The sequence below is a fragment of the Antedon bifida genome, chromosome 2 (genome assembly GCF_963402885.1).
Source record: "Antedon bifida chromosome 2, ecAntBifi1.1, whole genome shotgun sequence".
NCBI lineage: Eukaryota > Metazoa > Echinodermata > Crinoidea > Comatulida > Antedonidae > Antedon > Antedon bifida.
The window spans coordinates 19,330,095-19,351,741 of NC_136227.1; the positions used below are offsets into that span (position 1 = coordinate 19,330,095).

Sequence of the window (21,647 nt, forward strand, 5' to 3'; positions counted from 1 at the left end):
AACTAGTTTGTCTGTTTTTTCTTTTACCTAAATGATGTTTATTACCAATATTATGTTATATATTTTGTGTGTGGAAAATAAATAATAAACAAAAACAAAACTTATTTTTCACATTTTTAACCATTTAAAGACGAAAAAAGTTATCGCAATAGGACCACATAGTATTATTTTTACATTTAATATAGTTTGTGATCTTAAATTAGATCTAAAAAACGTAGGGAAGGGGACTTTAATCACTGTGATAAATGAAGAAGGTCTGTTATACGGAATGAAGATGAATATCACTAAAACCAAAGTGATGATTATCCATAAAAGAGAATTAACACCTAATGTCCATATACAACTTGATGGCAAGCAGTTAAATCAAGTGTCAAGCATGGTTTACCTGGGACCAGGGTTCGTACACCTGTGAGCTAGTAAAATTCCAGGACATTTCAAGGACATTCAATGTCAATATTTTAAAATTTCAAGGACATATACCTAAATATTAAGTTCAACAGATTAATAAAAAAAAATGTTTAAGATTGAAGAATTTCGTAGTTACGATGTTTTTCAGAAATTTAAGTACTGTAGCCACTGAAAAAACATACAGTACTGAAAACATAGGCGTGGAAAATCGAGTAACATGACACGTAACAGTAAAAGCCTTTGTGGAACCGCGCCAGACTTCTTCCTGTCGAGGGTAGTCACGGCGCGTGCCGTCACTAGTGGTATTGAACAAAGGCTGCCGTTTCCATAGTCACCGCACTGTCGAAAATATTTGGTAATTTGATACTATAGGATGACGTTCTACAATTCGGAATCACGTTTAAATGCCGTTTCTGTATATCGTATGTTTTTTTAGAAGGTATACATGAAAGAAATCAAACCATATTCTAATTCACTCTGAACTTTATTCAAAACGATCATACCCTTTACAAAAAGCCGTATACGAACATATACGATGTTTTGTTTATGTTTCGTATAGGACGTCCACTTCGTATACGAAACGTATACTTCAATTCCGAAGTTCCTGTCCTCATAATCAGCATATACGAACCGTATACGACAGCGTATACAAGTTCCTCCGTATACGATACGACCCGAACTGCTGCATCCTGATATACTAGAACGAACGCGAAAAGGGACTGTCCCACTTTTTGCAAACAGCACATGACGTAATCTATGCTATAAGTTTGCTCTGAATTGTTCAAAAAGTATTCATTTTGGAAAATGGTTTCCAGTGAAGAATGTAAGTAACATGAAACTAAGACGTGTAAAGTATCAACAACCCAAATGCAGAGTTGAAAGATATAGAAAAAGTGCAATACCATACCTTATCTCGCTTCTAAATGAATAATCATTATATATCACCCAGTACAGCTATGCAATTCTTTTTGGTCCTCTTTGGTGTTTTTTTTTCTATTTTAATATTTTAATGCTAAACTTGTTGAATGTTCCTGTATTGTATTTCTTGTGTAAATTGCCTCCTTTTTTATATATAATTATCATTGGTTTTATACTTTTATACAAATTTTAATATTGAGAAAATGTAAATATCTTTGTAATTCAGCTAAGGCTGCGATGATGATAGTGAAATAAATGAAATGAAATGAAATGACGATAGCGTACGTTGGTAGCTAAACTTTGTTACTTGAATTTTACGGTTTTATATAATATTCAGTTTAGTATACTTTATTGTTCATTTTGTATATATTTAATAATGTATGAAGGTAATTTGCAAAAAAAAGAAATCGTACCTGCATGCAAATCTGTACCAAATAGTTTACGTAATAAATTAATAGCACAACATGGATTGTGAAACTGTCGATACGGCAATGGAATTCGACTAGAGAGTGAAGCACACGTGGTAAAGCCCGGGCGTAAGTCGAGTGTTGTTTTTTTTTCAACAAAATCGCCACTGAGCGAGCTAGCTACTAGACTGTTGATGATGAAAATTTTTTAATTAATCCGATTTGCCAAACCGTTTTTTCCGATTTTTTGAAATTCTATTTTGTGGATTTTTTTCCCTTACACCAGAGAGGTGTTTTTCGCATGAACACGCGTGGTAATTTTTTACCAGAGAGGTGCGGTGTACGTCAAATGGAATTGTTTTTTCCAACAACCAACCCTGATAAGAAAGCCTATTTCATGTATGAGTATTTATCGGTGGCGGGAACGGTCGGCACGTACAAACGTTGCTATCTTCCATGTACTTTCATACTTAAAACTTTTATTGTTCAGTGTTTTCAAAACTTTATTAAAAAGAATTCATATAACTTTATTGTATTTTAACAATTTTCAGGACATTCAAGGACAAATGCCAATTTCAAGGACTTTCCAGTACTTGAAAAAAGTGATTTATTTTTCCATGACTTTCAAGGAATTTAAGGACGCATCCGAACTCTGTGGGACCATCAGAAGATGGTAAATGTGAGAAGGAAGTGCGCAGACGGATTGAAATTGCTCGCGCGGCTTTTGAAGGTTTTGAAAAATGTGCTTACTACCAGAGACATAAAAGTTAGCACAAGAAGAAAGTTAGCACAATGCTACGTACGGTCCACATTATTATATGCAGCAGAAACATGGACTTTAAACACAAATATTATAAACCGGATTCAAGCATTTGAAATGTGGGTATAGAGGCGCATAATGAAGATCACATGGAAAGATAGAATTAGTAATGCAGAGGTGTTGAGAAGAGTGGGAGCTAATAGATGTCTAGTTTATACTGTTCAAGAAAAGAAAGCTAGAATTTTGTGGTCATCTCGTAAGAAAGGAAAGTCTTCAAAGGGAAATACTAGATGGTAAAATAGACGGGAAAAGAGGCAGAGGTAGGCCACGTTTTACATGGACAACCAACATAAAGGAATGGACAAAAATGAGCTATGAGAAGTGTGTGAGAAAGGCGCAGCTGAGGAAAGAATGGAAATTCATGACAGCCAATCTGCTTCGAGCGGAGGACACCGACAGGTGACAGGTGAAAAAAAAAGTTAAATTAATAATAGTATTTCCGGTCATTCTTTAGCTAAAATGTTCTATTAGAATGAATGTATATGGCATTTCTGATCCTTTTTTACTAAAATTTTTAAAGTGTATGGTTTGGTCATCAACTTGATTTAGTGCACTTACTTTGAAAAGATCCATTGCAAAGTCTTCTTCATCAAGATCCTGCACCATGCGTTGCTGAATAGCTAATGCTTCCTTCTCCTCTTCAGCTTGTTCTTCCTCCTCATCAGATAAACCTTCATTTAGCAAGTAAATTACAAATTTTTAAGTTAATATACTACAATATTTATAGTCAAATAACCTAAAAATGATAATAAATTAAATTGAGAAACAATCCTGCTTCCCTCATATGATCAATAACAAAACATTTCCACATAGAATGAAAACTGCTGTTCTTTAAAGACCCCTTCCCTGCAATTTTGGACGTTTTTTGGAAAATAATACATATATATCACTTTAAAAACATTAAACCATGTCATTCCTTGTCTTAAATGTACGTTTTATGGTAAATTATGATAAAAAGTGAGAAACAATGCACTACCTAAGTAGCTCGCGGCGATCGACCTCTCGTGGACGGTCTTAGGTCCTAGCTAGGCTTAGTTTTGTAGGCCTAGCTGGTAAACATCGGTAACGTACGAACATCGTACGCTAGCTATATACCTAGCCTGACGTTGTATAGTTGCTGCATTAATTGTCTTTCTATTTTTGCCAGACTCCGTTGATACAAATTGAGGGAAAACCCGGTATTTTCGCTGAAAAGTTAGGAGTCTTCCATTTGTTTTGGCCTCACGATCGATCGAAAAGTGGGCGAATTACAGGTGAAAAACAAAAATATCAATCCGCGCGCAATGCATTTTGGGATTTATAGCGGGCCGCTATAATTATTAGAATCGACTTATTTTTCACATTTTTAACCGTTTAAAGACGAAAAAAGTTATCGCAATAGGACCATGTAGTATTATTTTTACATTAAATATAGTTTGTGATCTTAAATTAGATCTAAAAAACGTAGGGAAGGGGGCTTTAAGAGTGCAAACTCAAAGCTCTATTATGCCGTTCAGTGTTCTTATGTCCAACAAGTACAAGGTGACAACATCAACAACAACTTTATTCATATACTTTAATACAACAATGTTACAACTGCATCATACACTGATTCCATCTTCCTCAACAGTGAACAACAAGCACTTATAATATGCATACTGTATACATATGCAATACGTATTACCATTTCTATAACAGATAGTTGAGCTATCGCAGCTCTAGTAGCCCTAGTATAATAATGTATTGGCACTGCCCTTTTGTATACTTGTGAAGTAGTCTTGCTGCAAGTCACGTACCATCCTAGCATTTTTAATCAAAAAATTGGTAAATGATTGCGACAAAATCCTCAATTCGTTGAGGGCAAGTGTATATTTTATTTGTTTGCATGCAGAGCGACATATATGCCATCAGACAAATGTCATGATCAGCCAACCGTAAAAAACAAAAATAACATAGGAGCATTCAGGAGATTAAACAAAAATAGATATTATCTATTTTTGCGTCATCTACAAATTATTTCAGACCACAAATCAGCGTCCAGACGCGTTTTCTATTGTTTACCCAAAAACGCGTCTCAAAACCCGTCTGATTTGGCTGCGTCTAGACGGCAATATGCATGTTCGACTATGGCCCCGCCCCTATATACGGCTGACTGCACATTGTTATACTGTGTACTGGTGTTAAACGCGCTACATACAAGTGAATTCATTGAGAGCGTGATGTTAAATTATTATTTACAACCGGCAGTAAGACAAACAATTCAGCACAGGTATACCCTTTTACCGCCGACAGAGTATACTGTAAAGCGCAAATTTTCGTTTCTATTTATTCGCGACCTTTTATTTTTGCAATTTTATTTTTCTTGTGCTAAAGAGTGAATTTACCACATGCAAAAACGTTAAAGTTAACTTTTGGAACATGGAATCACTCAAACTATTGACCTACAGTACAGAAAGAAAATACTGCTACGTTGTTGGCTTCGTAGGTTCCATTGTTTGGCTTCGTAACCTCAATAAACAACTTTCAATGAGCTACGTTCTGAACTTCGTAACCTAAATAAACAACCCTACGATGTTCTTAGTGAAGTAAGAAGGTGTGAAATTAATGTGTTAAATTTAACTGGCGGAGGACCAAGTTGTAAATATATAATATTTTTTAATCGTGTTTACCTACTCAACGGAGAATATAAATATAAATTTCCCACGATGTAAACGTAGAGACACGATCCAACACAGGTGAACCTCAACGAACAGGCCAACTAATAAACATAATATAGCGAACGTCCAGTCCATCCAGAACGATGCCGAGAAAAAAAGATTGTAAACAATTCATTCTAAATATAGTATCAGAACGTTTTCAGTCGGTCGCTCAACCGTAAGACCGTAATAAATACAGACCTAGTTTTTTTGGTCACATGGCATGAAACGTGATACTCTCTGACCGCAAACTCTCGCATGTTTTTTACGAGAGGGTGGCTGCCGTCTGACGACGATAAAACAGTCATTATAAGATCGTGTACCTGGATTTTGTGTCACATGACATGAAACATAATACTCTCTCTAGCTCTAAACTGGTCACATGTTTTTTCCCCTCCAAATTCTGGTCGAGCCTTTTTCTTTACACATGTCGTAATCATTTGATTTGATTTGAATTTGATTTGAATTTATTCGGAAGTACACAAATATACATTACAATTGGTAAACAAGAACAATTAAAACATACGGTAGTCTTCCATGGATAACCCAAAAAGCCGGTAAATATTATTCCAGCTTATTTCCATTGGGGTCCATTATATACATACAAACAATAAAATATTAAACCAGTAAAACAATAAAACATAGCATATAAAAGCATACTGTATAAAATTGATTATTAAAATAATATTACAAGTCATTCATTTTAAAAGGCCTAGGCCCTAGGCCTATGTTGAATCTTAATATATATTTATTTTTCATATCCTAGCCTAGGCCTAGGTAGGTGTCGTTGTTTTTATAATTCGCTAACCCAACCAAGGTAGGAGCGTTAAATAATTTATAGGCCTAGTGTAGGCCGCCAAAACTAGGCTAGCCTAGACTCTCTCTCTCTCTCTACAGGCCTGATGTCGTCTCATCGGCGAATTTCCGTCCAAATTAGGATAACCTAGGCCTAGTCTCCGATTTGTTGGTTCTGTGAAATGATACCAATGTTGTTTCACCATACAAGCAATACAGACAGGTTTTAATCACTCAGACGCGTTTTCTATTGTTTTACCTACTAACAGCGAAGACGGGTTTCAATCACACAGACGAGTCTTTGCCGCGATTGGGTAGCTCATGGATATTCATAATAGATCGTTAATGAGGTTCAGCATTGGACAGACGAGTCTGATGGGTTGCAAGTTTCCAGACACGTCTCTGTGGTCTGAAATAATTTGTAGATGACGCTTAACTGTATGATTAAAAACAATTAATTGTTTTGATTGTCTAAAATACAACGTAAATTTTTATTTTTTTTAATCATACAGTAATTTAGACCTGGCTCTCTCTAAATGCCTTACAAAAAGGTACAGGGAACAGGGTATAGTTAGGCCTAAATAATAGACATGGATAAATTGAAATGTTTTTACCATTATATTTCATCAACTTTTTATTTTGGCTAACGACCGATTCATTTGGCGAAATAAAAAAGTGGACTTTAGCCATTTTGGCTATAGTTGACTAAAAAAAATATTTGACTTTCGCAAAATGGCTAAACAAAATGAAATGTTAGTGTTACACCAGCATAACCAACTTCAAGCACAAATACTCCACGCAACAATTAATTTGTAAGTAAAGTATGGATCAGGGAGGGAGGAAGTGGGTGTTAGGGGCGGATACGGCTACTCCGCCAAACTCACGTATTTCAATTTTGACTGACGGAGAAATAAGGAAGCATTATTGATAAAATATTATTAATCGTAATCGTTTTCTTTGAGGTGTTTTTTACAGTGAACCACAATGAACTAGTATAGGCTTAGGCCAACTTCTAAAAATAAAACGTCCAGTCGATCCAGAAATGATGGCGGGCGACAACAAAGATCGTTAACATTCTAAATATTGTATCGGAACATCGATCGCGCACAGACCTACATTTTTTTGGTCATATTATGGCAGGCCTGGAAACGCGACGAAGATAGTTTACCTAGATTCTTGTCACATGACATGAAACGCGATACTCTCTCTAAATTAATTAAGTTACAGAGTACTACCTGGGCCATTTTCTTTACACAGTGACACGTCGTAATAATTGAATAGGCCTAGGCCTATGTTAAATCTTAACATGGAATATATTGATTTTGCTTTTTTTTTTGTATGTTTACGTCGGCATATTTATAATTCGCTAAGCCAAGGTAGGATTAAATAATTTAATATCATAGGCGGCCAAAACTAGACTCCACTCCGATGTCGATTCAGCGCACGATTTCGTCTCGTCCGGCTAAATTAGGCCATATGGGCTAACCACTAAAATATGTTGTCTCCTACTTTTAATAGTAAACAGTACATTGTTGATTTGCATTGTCCATGCGTTTTCTAAAGGCGATGACAATGGTGTTTAATCCTACGAACCACCCTACAATCGACGCATTGATAATTATAATAACAATACAACGTAGTAGTAGGTTACGAACAATAGGCTACAATCTACATGTGTAAATATAGTGGTGTTGAGCATCATGAAAATGGTGGTCGGAAATTCCAAGTGGTGGATGGGGCCGACCATTGCCGACCACTGTGGTGACATCCCTGATGGATTATCAAAATATAAGGCATAGCAAAATGCTTACCAGGTAGATCATCATCCACATAGTCTGTATGGTAGAACGACTTCTTGTGGGTTCCCCAAGATTTATTATTTGATAATGCATCTTCAGCATTATCTTCATCATCTTCATCTTCCATGTCACTAGCTACATTATCAAGATGTGCTTGTTTCTTTATTGCCATTAACTGAGCTTCATAATCGTCTTCATCTTCTGAATCCAAGCTTAAAACTTCCATCTTATTAAAAGCAAAACACAAAAATAGAAAATACATTTGCATCTGATAATCATTACTCTTTGAATTTTTTTGAATTTCTTTATTTGATAATCAAGGTTAAAAAAACAATAAAATATAATACATAGAAAATAGAAAAACAATTGCACGGAAAAACAGGCCTTGATTAGAAGGAATGCCAAGAAAAGTTAAAAACACATTTCCACTTGGGTCCTAAAAACAAGAAACTGAAAAAAAGAACATATAAATTACATTATTATTAACATTAGAATCCTTAAAAAAATTGAAATAGAATATAAGTTAAAAATTACAATTTATCTTACACTTATCTAAATTTATTCCTAATTTACAGTTTTCAAAAAAGATTTATTATAAGAGCCATATACAAATATTGATTTAAAGCAATAAAAGTAAAAAAATTAAAATTAATCTTACACTTATTTTATATTTATTCTTCATTTACAGATCACAGAAAATTATTGATTTATTGCATTATACTAAAAACTTTTTATAATTTATTGCACATGAGAATTAAATGTTGAGGAGATGCTTTTTTAGTGCTACACTGCTAATTTAAAATTTTCTAATGAAATATTACTTTTAACATATAATGGTATATCAAGTTGTAATAAAAGTTATTTGTTCGCAGCCCTTAATTATTGGAATCCTATAATTAAAAATTGTGGCACTACGTGTCCTTCTAGAGTGATAATCAACAATACGAACAAAGTTACTATTTAGATACATTGCGGCAGAATTATTAAAAATTGTATATACATTGCATAAACATTTGAACTTAACTCTTTCTGGGACGTTCAGATATCCGATTGATTTCAGCTCAGATTGGCCAACATGAGATCTCGAATCTGATTGAGTAATAAATCTGAATATTTTGTTTTGAGTAGTCTGAAGCCTGTGTTTGTGAACCTGAGAAGAGTCATTATACCATGCTGGGGAAGCATAGTCAAAAATAAGCTGATTTAGAGCTGAAGAGAGAAGTTTCCTACTACCAAAATCAAGATATTTGGACTGTCTGACATACATAAATTTTAAACGGCTATTTGCGCTCTAGTTATTACTGAATTGGCAATCAGATTTCCTGAAGCCTGTTGGTAAATCTGGACACCTAAATACCTTACCGACTCTGTCGATTTTATATCACATTCAAGAGCATTGAGTTGAAACGAGACATTTTTTACGTTTAGTTCCCAAAAGAATGCATTCAGTTTTACCTGGATGAATTGTAAGTCGGTTATCAACTAGCCACTTATTACAAAGATTTAACGAAACACTAATTACAGTCGAAATATTATTAGGGTTTTCGGTCTGAATACAAGATGGCAGAGTCATCTGCATATAGCAGCATTTTACATTTTGATTCAACTGATGAAACAACATTATTTATGTACACTAGGAACAGCAAAGGTCCCAATACGCCATGTGTTGCTTTGTTGTGGTAACTTATTTCTGAGATCTTGAGCAACGCGAGTAAAGAATCTGTTGAATTCGGTTGCAATACCTTTAGGGTCATTTATAGTACTATCTCCCTTTTTTAACACTATCTTTGCATCACTTATGTTCTTATTACTATAACCTAGATTTTTTTAAGTTTTCCAGAGTTCCTTAGGTTTAGCTTTATTTTCTAATATTTTGTTTTTTTATAAAGTCTGCTTTAGCATTTTTAATACTAGTTTGAAACTAAATTTCTAATTTCAACATAATCTTCATAAATATCTAATTGAGTTTTGTTGTTAGTGAACTTTTTTAGCAGCCTGTCTCGTTCACGCAGCAAACTAAGTATGTCTCCTGTCATCCATTCTTCAGTTCTTGCTTTAATGCGGATACGCTTCATTGGAGCTATTTTATCTATTAGTATAAGGTGCAGGTGAAAATTATTAAAAGCACTATTTACATCGTTTGAGTTATACACGTTAGACCAGTCTATATTTTCAGATAATATAGAATTAAGTAGTTCGGGTGTATAATTAAGGACCGAAACTCTGCATATTTATGTTCGTTTAATTTAGCACGAGACTTTTTTATAATACAAAAAGTGATGAAGTGGTTACTAAGACCGTATTTGAGTGTACCACTATGAGAAATTGTGTGCTTGTTGTTACACAATATGTGGCCTATTAATGTTGATGATGTTGACGTAGATCTGGATGGTTCTTTAATTATTTGGTCCATGCCATGGTCATTCAGCAACTCTTCATACTGTTTTGTCAGGAGATTCTTTCGATCGAGAACGTTGATATTGAAATCACCTATTAATGGTCTCTTTTTCATTACCTCCAATTAGGGTGTTGAAATCCTCGATGAAGCAATGCTGATTCGGTGAGAAATTTGAAGGAGTAAGCAGCGTGGGCATATCCAATTTAGAAAACACTTTTGCTTTGGATCAATTCGTCCACATTTCAGATGACAGTCCTAATGTTCCATTACATGTGGTGATGTGATTGGCATAGTACATACAGGGAGCTCCATACCTAATTCGTAATTGGCTGGATTGGAAGTTGGCTAGGCCCACTTTGTTTACATCGGTGAGTGAGCCAAAGTCCTGATAAGGGGCTTCTCGAAGGCTGCCAAAAGCTAGTAGCCACACCAAACCGTACCTAGGCCTAGCAAGATCATGTTTTCAAGGCTTTAAATTTGATATTTTGAACACACTTGTGAGAGAGCAGGTACAAGCTGGTTGACTTGCTGTGATGGACAGAGCTTTAGATTAAATTTAAAGCTGCCAAATTCACTGCTCATGATCGTAATTCCAATGTTTTTGTTGAGCTAAGCTTACTGTGTATTGTAATATAGTGGTGTTGTTGAGGTTTTACTGACTTGTAATGAGGACTCTACTCGCATATATTGTTTATTTAATAATAGTTGATACAATAATAATTCAGTATAATATACAACTATAAGGAATGGAGGATTAGGTGATGCTGTAAGTGAGGCGTGAGTGTAGGTCTGCTTCTGGAGAAGTGGCCGTGAGGTGTGTGTTTTGTGAAGTGGCTGTGAAGTGGCTGTGAGGTGTATCTGAAGGCTCCTCGAACTTGGGGGGTATATTGGCTTCGGTTCATTAGTATATGTCATTTATTTCGCCATAGCAACTGTTGCTATGCACATTGTTAAGTTACAGTTTTCACAGAATTTTTCTGTAAAAAGCACAACAACTGTTTTTACATTAATAATAAACTGTTTTTTGTTACTTTGTGAATAAAAACTAACTTCTAGTATTGGTAAATATGGTTATGTTTAAAAAAATGAAAAATTATTTAACAATAACACATTTTCATTTCCATAGCAACGAAGTAAAATTACACAAATTGTCTAGCTAGTTTCATTCTATATGCATCACCTATTACAAGAAATCATCGTAAATAATTAGAAGTTAATAAATTAATTTTAAACTGTTTTGGTGTGTTATAATTGTTTAATCGCCATAGCAGCTGTTGCCATGTATATTTTGTTCTCATTTTTACCTAAAATCAAATAAAACGTTTTGCATATCATCTACAGTTCGGAAAATTATTATTTATACACTTTTTCTCCTTTAATTACCATTGTATTATTTGATTATAATGTTATTCTGATAAGACATAGTTTCTATAGAATCATTAATTTTTTTTAATTTTTCAGAATTCAGATTTCACAGAATTGGTTTCATTTTTTATATAATTAATAATACATTGTTTTTTTGTTACTTGAATAAAAACCTCTAGCATGGTAAATTCATTTTGTCATGTCATGTCATTACATCATCTCTGAAGCTAATAATTGATCCTAAGTTGCTCCAGAGGTGTTTAGGTAGAAGTGACTGATTGTATAAAATAAGGTATTTCAATGATGGATAACACTGTCAAATCTGTATTTAAATAGTGTCAATCTCTCCTGGTTTAAGGATGGGAAAGGTCGTAAGGTTAAGCAAAGTGTTCCTTTAGGGGTTCAATTATAAACTAAATGGGCTTCTAAAACATCTGGACAAACTCTCCACTGTACCAAGTGGTAGAGTTTGTGAACTCAATTGAATTCTAATACAAAGGTTGATTTCTCAATTATAAATGTATATCATTACATTACAGTATTCACCCCTCTGAATCCTATGCATATTTTTACATTACAGATTTTACACAGAATATTTCCATAAAAAGGGACAAAAGTTTTTATTTACATTAATAAATATTGTATTTGTTATCAATTTTTAAATAAAAACTATCTACTAGTATTGTTAAATATAGTTATGTAAAAAAATCAAAATTTTTTTAATAACATAACAAAAATTCATTTTTCATTTCCATAGCAACAGAGTAAAATTACAAATTGTACAGCTACTGTAGTTTCATTCTATATAAATAAAAATCATCTGATATTATAAGAAAGTTATATTTATAACTTAATAAATCAATTAAAAGACTATTTGGGTATTGGAAAACAATAACACATTTTCATTTCCATAGCAACGAAGTAAAATTACACAAATTGTCTAGCTAGTTTCATTCTATATGCATAAATCACCTATTACAAGAAATCATCGTAAATAATTAGAACTTAAGTTAATAAATTAATTTAAAATAAACTGTTTTGGTGTGTTATAATTGTTTAATCGCCATAGCAGCTGTTGCCATGTATATTTTGTTATCTCATTTTTACCTAAAATCAAATAAAACATTTTGCATATCATCTACAGTTTGGAAAATTATTATTTATACACTTTTTCTCCTTTAATTACCATTGTATTATTTGATTATAATATTATTCTGATAAGACATAGTTTCTATAGAATCATATATTTATTGAAATTTTTCAGAATTCAGATTTCACAGAATTGGTTTCATTTTTTATATAATTAATAATACATTGTTTTTTTGTTACTTGAATAAAAACCTCTAGGATGGTAAATTCATTTTGCATATGATTGAAGGATTTTTGTTTAACTGACTGCAAATTTAAATCGTAAAGAAGACTACAGTACTTTCTCTAAATAATAATTATCATTATTTAAATTATTTAATTGAATATTAAAAAACAAAATAAATGGGTACAAAATAAATGTCCTGTATTAACAACTTAGTGCAATGTGCAGCCGAACCCTAAACATCTTGACAAAAATTATGCGTCGTCTGTATCGTCTGTCAATTCCTTACCATTATATGGATTATTGCAATTTTCTCCACTTTCACAACGGCATACTTCTGAACATCCTAATCTATCTGTGTAGTAGCAGGGGCAATTGTTGGTACATTTGCTTTTCCCTACACATGCACAAAACAGATTTTGCAATTTGTCTAATGCAGTTTGGCCTTTAAAAAAAACAGGACTCATTACACCATTATCATTGAATTCCCAACCATTTCCAATAGGGTTCGGAAGTTCTGGTTTTGCCACATGTGATTTACTACCTTTGACATCAATCTCATTTGATATCTGCCTGCAATAAATAACATTCTATTTCCAGCCTTAAATATTTCAGGGTGTTGATTTGCCTTTTCCTCGACATAGCTGGAAATAAAATTATTCAGCCCCCCCTTGTTATGCGAAACACCCATAAAGGTTTTCCAATTTGGAAGTGGTCTATTTTTTTCAACTTGGTAGCGATATTCATTAACAGCACGACACCTACGATCTCTCTCTTCATCTTTTGGTGTTTGTTCATCATCATACCTATCAAAAACCAAATGCACCTCTTCATTCGAACAGAGCAGCTTCTTGATTTTCTCGAAACAAAAAACTCCGATATCGGCGAATGATGTCATATTTGTAACGTTCATTTTTTGTAAGTCCGCCATTACATCTATTAGAACAGCAGATGTTAGTTCTGATGGTGGGAGGTCTGCTGTTGTTAAATGTTGTTTCACATTGTCCTCAAGGGCATGAAGTCTTATTTGTTTGTTCTTCGTCTACTTCCATCTTCTTTGAATAATGATGGTGGAATAGCAGTTACAGGATAAAACTGTGGTCAAGTTCACCTCTGGTCTAACCATTGACAAAGAAAGTGTTCTTTGATATATCAATTCTGGTGATAGAGCTATTGTTTTCAACTTTCCTTTGATTTTTACATTTGTAGTTTTCATCAGATGTTTTCACACCAGACCTTGTAATTGGATGGTAGAAAGATTTGTTCTTCCCTGGATTTACAACCAAGCGAGAATTGAGAAAGTCATCTAACATCGTCTGGCCTTTAGCAGCAATGTTTGATAGTGAATCATTTATTTCCTTTGTAGAAACAAGTCCTGTGCCCAAGTTTACAAGCATTAGTGGGTGTGATAATGTAACAAATGGATCGGTCATGTTATTGTGTATGATTTATTATTTGTTGTGCATCGGATTCATCTCTTTTCATCAGGGCTGGTTTAGTTTGCTCATGACAATCGGTATCACCAGTTTTCTTTCCACTTCTCTAATGCATCATATTGGCATACTGACCTAGAATGTGCCGTATGCATGTCCACCTCAGTACAGCTGAACCTCTTTTATAATTGTCGTCCCCACTCCCATGTCTGTCCAAATTCCCTTAAACTTCCCTGGTGTCTGTCTGACTGAAAACGTTCCATCATCAAATGCCTTAGAAACCGATTCAGGGAGGGAATTAATCATTTCTAAACCATACAGTGTTCCCCAACGAGAATAATTTGGTCGGTCTGCAACAAAAAAATATGGCAGCATGTTCATGTGGCTGCAAGTATGTAACTTCCAGTCACCTTCTCTTTCTGCTCTTATGTTGGAAAGCATTATTTGTAAGACGTTAAGAAAATGCTCCCAGAAAGCAAACGTCGAAGAAGCTTGATGTCCACATGCAATAAATTCTTCCAAAAGAGGTATTAACTTCTCTTTCATTACAGTGAGATCAGTTATGTTTTCATTCGATATGTCTCTGATAGTTGCAAACATCTTTTGTACATAACTCTGTTACACACTCGTCTAGATCTTCAATTTGCTTTCTTTCGTCTAACCATATACAAAAATTGTGAATGAGCTGATGGATAAGTGCTTCATAAACCAAGGTCAGTCCCCTGACTGCTCGATGGAACTGCTTTCCTGACAACATCATCTCCACACTTGGTGGAGCGAACACATTAGAATCCGCCAACATATCTTTTAGGCCTGCATCTCCCCAGATTTTTCCAATACATGCAGTAAAAGTTGCCATTGTGTGAAATCCGCCAAGGCGAATTACACGGTTAGGAAATTCCTGTTGGTGACTTAATCGTACAATTTGTGCAATAGCGTATAGCTGCTGGTCAAATGTATGTATATGAAAAGGTTGTCCACACTTCTCTGCTAACTCGTATGAGTGTATACAGTGCTCATATCAGATCGTGGTGCCTCTATAATGGGTGGATATGCAATGACATTGACACTTTCCATATTTCTCTTTGACACTTTCCATATTTCTCTTTGACTTAGTTAAATTGAAACCTGTCCTGAAGGGAATCACTTGTGAATGAGAATAGTGTATATGCTGTGGTATATATTATATATGCCTCTTGATACTTGGCGAAGCAAACTCCACACAATGTCCTAGGTGGAATAAAACGTTGTAAACAATGCACTATGTAATCTGAGTTGATATCAAATTTCTTTGGAAATAATGATGGCTCTGGTCTCACCTTTGGCTTTTCAAATGAAATTCACTTCAGAAATGAAATGTCGGCACATTTGAGGGGTCCTGAATGTTTGATTTGGTCTTGGAAGATGACTCGAGCCATTGAGTGGTATGTGTTTTTACCATCTACAGTTTCAACATTTATGTCCACATTATCATCTCCTTCTTGTTATTGAGCCATGTGCACGTCATACGCTAGAATTTTGCGCACAGAAAAACGATTATGCCATTGAAAAAATGTTAGTGTGCTCTCTATTTTGTGTCACGTGTAAGTATATATACAGTATACACTATATACTGTATACATACTACATATAGTGCAGAATAGGTGAAAATAAGTGACCAAAGTTATTGACGCTTTTGCACATGATGTCATAACAATTTTAAAAATGATAAATCATGCGAAAGATAATTGATTGACCTAGACAATATAAAAAAATGGAGGAAAATGGAATACGGATAAGTAGAGATGCGCTCTATTAACCCATTGACTGTCGGATGTTTATTGGCCCATTGTTCTGTACTGCCAGTACATTTCAGTGAGGTACTTCCTGCTTGCCTGCTCATTTTTTTTATCAACGCGAGAATAAACAAACTTTTTGACAGAGTAGTATTATTTTGCAAATAACTTATTAACTATTGATAATTTTAAAAAATAAATAATAAAACAAATATTCATCAGACATTTCTACATCCAAATGTATTTTAATTATAAGGTTTTTAGCAATATTTGTACAGCTAGCTAGATCTAGACCAAGCTAGATAATAATATACTGTAGTAGTAGTAGCCTAGCGCTGACCTACTGTACTAGGCCTACTAGATAATTTGCAGAGTCCACGTCCATACCACATTGCCTGCCTTGGCCTTCATCAATTTATGATCAAGCCCAGTAGCGACAACTGCTCGCGGTAGAATAGCACTCCATTTTCAGTTCAAACCGACATTTTAAACCTCAAAATACTCAAATTTTTAATATAGTAAGCCCTACAAATTTTCGCGTCACAATATAGAATTGGCTTTCATTAATAATGCATGTCATTGTCAATACAATTAGACTCGATGAAGACGTTATGTACTGTAGGCTATTTTATTGAGACGTTTATTGTTTCGCATTAATGCTGTATTGGCATTGTAAACGGTTTAGTTGATGACATTTTCAAATTAAAAATAAAGTTCATGGGTCTGAAAAAGAATGTTTTAAGTAAAAACATTATTGAAAATTGCTTAAAACTTGACGGGAACGTTATTGAACGTGTCCATGAATATAAATATCTTGGCACATTCATAGATGATAAATTGAAATTTGATAAGAATACTGATGAGATTGTTAAAAAAGGGAATCAAAGGCTGTACTGGTTAAGAAAACTAAATACTTTTATTATTAAAGTTAGTAATGTCACACTTAAGAGCCATTGTCTGTAAGAATCAAAGAAATATCAAAAATAGTGGCAGACTCAAAAAAATGGATTTCTTTCAAATTTTGCACATGGCTATATATGTGTTCAGATAAATCAAATATGAAGTATTTTTTATTTCACACATATATTTCCATGGCAACAGCCAAATTTGTGTTTTTGACAAATTTTGTCCTTTTAAGGTTTTTTAAAATGGATATTGGTACTACTTTGATGAACGATATTTTTGTTTTGTTCATTTAATTATAAAAAATAATTAGTGTATGCATATTAACAATGCATTGTGTACCTGTTTCATATTTTTTTTAAATTTTTGATTTCATACTTTGGGAGATACCATTTATTTAAAAAGGGGTGTTTTTCACTTTTTTTAAAATTGTTAAATGCAACTAAACTTCACTTCACCATAACGCCTAAAGTGGTGTATTTTTTTAGCTGATTTATTACAAATAGGTAGTTCTAATGTTTAATAATTGATTTCTAAAATAAAATACTAGGGTAATTTTAAAATCTACAAGCAGTGTTACGAGAAACATAGGCATTTTTATAAAAAAAAAACATGGTATATTAGTAAAAACATTTTATTTACTTTGATTTTCTGATTTTAAACTCATTAGTCAGAAAAATTCTTAATGTTTTATATAGTTCTAGTTGTGTTGTGAGAAAAAAAAACAATATTTTTAGTCGCGTGGACGCGACTCTATAGTTCACTATGTCGGTCGGTTGGTCTGTCTGTCTGTCTGTCGGTCCGGTATCACTATGCGTTTTATCGCTTTCTGACCTTATCTTGATATCAGTTTAATCTAGCTAAGTCAATTTTTCACAGAATATTCCTTATGGCCAGGAATCGATGTGGTTATGTTTTCACGGTGCGCAATAAAAAATTACGCGGTCTACGCACGATTTAACGAAATCACGTTTGTAATCATATCTTCACAACCATGAATCACAATTAAATAAAATTTGGTACTCATAAATTTCAGAGCATAAATCATCATATGGCAATACAATTACGTGCGTACGCGCGCTAAAAATTTTCAAAATTTATTTTCGATGAAATAAGAGTATGTTTCAGGCAATTTTAAGCGTTTACAAAATTGCCATGAGTGCGCAGATTTTTGCGCGCATTTTTGCGCACTCACTGCGCGTTAAATGTTATTGTGCACTCTTCTTGCCCGATTTTCTGTTTTCTTGACTTACTGAACTCGAAATTACGTTATACGAGCACGTCAAAAGTGACAGGCTACGCACGTGTAAATTAAAAAAATATAAATGTTTAACATTTCAACATTTTTAAACATGTTCAGTAATTTCGGTCAGTATAGTTCACTATGTCGGTCGGTCTGTCTGTCGGTCTGTCGGTCTGTCTGTCGGTCCGGTATCACTGTACATTGTAGCACGCGACTTAATGGCTGTTGGCCTTGTTAATTATAGATTCTGTAATTCCCAGTTTTAATGTCATTTTATAGGTTATATCCTCTGGAAATTTGAATAAATTATCAGATCGTTGTGAATTTTAATCTTTGCAACATATTACTCCTCTCTTATTTTGAAGCTCCTCTTTCATTTTTTTTTTATTTGCTCGCCCAAGCAGATCCCACATGCCCATCCACCACCACTTTCGACTAATTTGTCTGAAAATGCTAAAAAATACTAAACCATCTGATTATAAATAATAATACAATTAGCTGGAAAATTGAGAGGCTCGTTTCGTTAAGAATATCGTGCATAGCCATAATACGTGATTTTGGCCCTTTATCGGAAGAACCTCCGTAAGGGGTCACCGTCCGTAAGCGGCCACTTTTCCAGGTCCCGAGGGTGGCCACTTACGGGAGGTCTAACTGTATTGTATTCATGAAAAACCCCTTATTTTTTAAATATTTTCGCATAGAAACAGTTACTATGGTAAAATGTTGACCTCATTTGACCTCAAAATGAATGAATTTACAAGGTCAAGTTTGTCATCACTTTAAGATTATTAGAATGCAGTAGAAGTAAAATTGAGAAAAATTACAAATGCAATGAATTCTTTGTATTCATAAAAACGCCATTTTTTACGTTTTTAAAAAAATTACTTTCCTTAGTTACACATAGAAATGGTTGCTAAGGTAACACTTAAAATAAAAAATGAAAATTGTTGAGAATTTTTATGAACTATCTTGTAAATTTTGATCAAACATTAATAGTTGTAGTAAAGTGGGGACCTGTCCTGTTTTGCATTCTGACCACCTTTGACCTCAAATGACCTATTTACAAGGTCAGATTTTTTGGGAGGTCTTTCTGTATCTCTTTACACAAAATAGATGTAAAAATTTATAAAAACCATTGACGCAATTATTTCAAAGTTTTCTATCAACTAAATATTTCAATGCAAAATACTGTTTTTCTGGCAATTAATTGAAATAAACCTGGCAACACATTCTCCTATTTTATCTAAACAATTCGTATGACTCTAGTAGCATTATGACAAGCGACATATACATTTTATTATTGGATTAGCCATATTTAAATTGTGTTTCATGTGTTTTGTTTGTTTATATTTTGTTTGTATTTTTTTGTATTTTTTGTATTTTCCTGGCAACACAAAACCTATGTACGAAATTTACCCCAGTGTTTTTTTCGTGATTATTGTTGACAAACCTATTGACTATCAAATTACAAAACCTCATTAATATAAAAACACCACTTTGGAAGTTATAGGTACGTTTATGAGGTATACTTTAAAAAAAAAAATTTTTTTTAAAAACACCCCTTTTTAAAATAATGGTATCAACCAAAATCTATTTTGTAAATTTTTTTTCTACATTAAATGGAACTCAATACATGTTGTTTACACTGCTATAAACAAAAACTGTATACTGTAAGTATTTTTGGTTAAAATAAGTATACAAGTTTGTACTTTTTCACTATAGAAAATCTGTGAAAAATGGCAAAAACATCAAAATTTGGATAATTGGCCGTTGTCATGGCAACGGAGGCTAAAAATTAAAATGAATGTTGTAGATATGCTTTTTATTGAAATGTCTATTCATGGTAAAAATTTGAGAGAAATCCATTTTTTCACATCTGCCACGAAATCTTTGATTTTTACAGACAATGGCTCTTAAGTTGTTTTATGAATCGGTCATACAATCTATTTTAGTTGTAACATGTATAGCATGGTTTGCGAATCGAACAGAGAAGAATAAGACTAGACTAAGGAGAGTGTGCAAAACAGCTTCTAGAATAATTGGTTCAATTGTTGAAGATGTTGAACAACAAACGTTGAGCAAAGTCACAAAAATTATGGGAAACATTCTCACTCATTACACAATGAATTTATTGTAAATAAATCAGGGAGAGTTAGACCACCACGATCAAATAATTCACGTTTTAGACTATCTTTTGTTCCAAATGCTATTCATATTTTTAATTCACGATTTAAGAGAAGTTTGTAATACCGATGCCTTCACTATTCATACCTGTGCAGTATATTATTAATATTTTTGTGTAATTTTGTTATTTTAAATATGTTATATTTGGTCTTTTTATAAATTTATATTCTTGCCAAGGAAGACAATTTTCATAATGTAATGTTATTTATTTTATGACGAATAAAATTTTATCTATCTATCTATCTAATAGCAAAAGTGTAAATGGGATCATATATTCATATTATACTTTGACCAACCTCATCATCTGTACTTCTACGTTCTTGCTCTTTTATATGCTTTTTCATCTTCTTTAACTTTTGTTTATGAAAATCATCAATTTCATCGTAAACTGAACTTTGGAAATCTGGTACAGGTAGGTCTTTATACATTCGTTCATCATCACTATCAAATGTCTCTTCTTTCTTTTTAAACTTGTTTGGACCTCTAAACAAAAAATACTACAACAGTTTAGTGAAAAAAAAGGCTATGGGCTGCTGCTTAATATAATATTGATACATTAATCAGCCAAATAATGGTTTTTCAGAGATATCGTTTTATTTGGTCGCGATAACAGACCTACCAACTCGCCCAATTTTTGTCGATTTTTTATTGCATGGTCCATCCAGCCGAAGCTTTGTATTTGGCACACTAAATACATTTTGGTGGTTTAAGATTTAAAGTTATGGATTATTATAGGTAGGCCTAGATTATTAGGTTATATGCATGATATGCATATAACCTCTTGATTCTGTCAGGATCTTTATTTATTTATTTATTTATTCTTTCCTTAGCACTATTTTGTCCGTGAATTATCTTGGCATCAGTTTCATCTAGCTAAGTCAATTTTTCAGAGTATATTCCTTATGGCCAGGAATCGATGTGGTTATGTTTTCACGGTGCGCAATCATAAATTACGCGGTCTACGCGCGATTTAATGAAATCACGTTTGTAATCATATCTTCACAAGCATGAATCACTTTTAAACAAAATTTGGTACTCATAAATTTCAGGTCATATTTCATCATATGGCAATATAATTACGTGCGTAGCGCATATAACGCATGCGTACGCGCGCTTAAAAGTTTTAAAATTGTCAAAATTTATTTTCGATGAAATTAGAGTACGTTTCAGGCAATTTTAAGCGTTTAAAAAAATTGCCACGAGTGCGCAGAA

At 33.5% G+C, this 21,647-nt stretch overlaps 1 protein-coding gene across 2 annotated transcripts in view; it reads right to left on the reverse strand.

Annotated features, from left to right (window-relative positions):
* LOC144835124 (something about silencing protein 10-like) overlaps positions 1–21,647 on the reverse strand; it is a 70,589-nt gene that overhangs the window by 39,272 nt on the left and 9,670 nt on the right. For both annotated transcript variants that reach the window (XM_078690170.1, XM_078690169.1), the window contains exons 2-4: positions 20,732–20,918; positions 7,835–8,048; positions 3,112–3,224 (exon numbers count right to left, since the gene is read on the reverse strand). In XM_078690170.1, the coding sequence (XP_078546296.1) occupies positions 3,112–3,224; positions 7,835–8,048; positions 20,732–20,918 (514 nt within the window). The remainder of the gene's footprint in view (positions 1–3,111; positions 3,225–7,834; positions 8,049–20,731; positions 20,919–21,647) is intronic.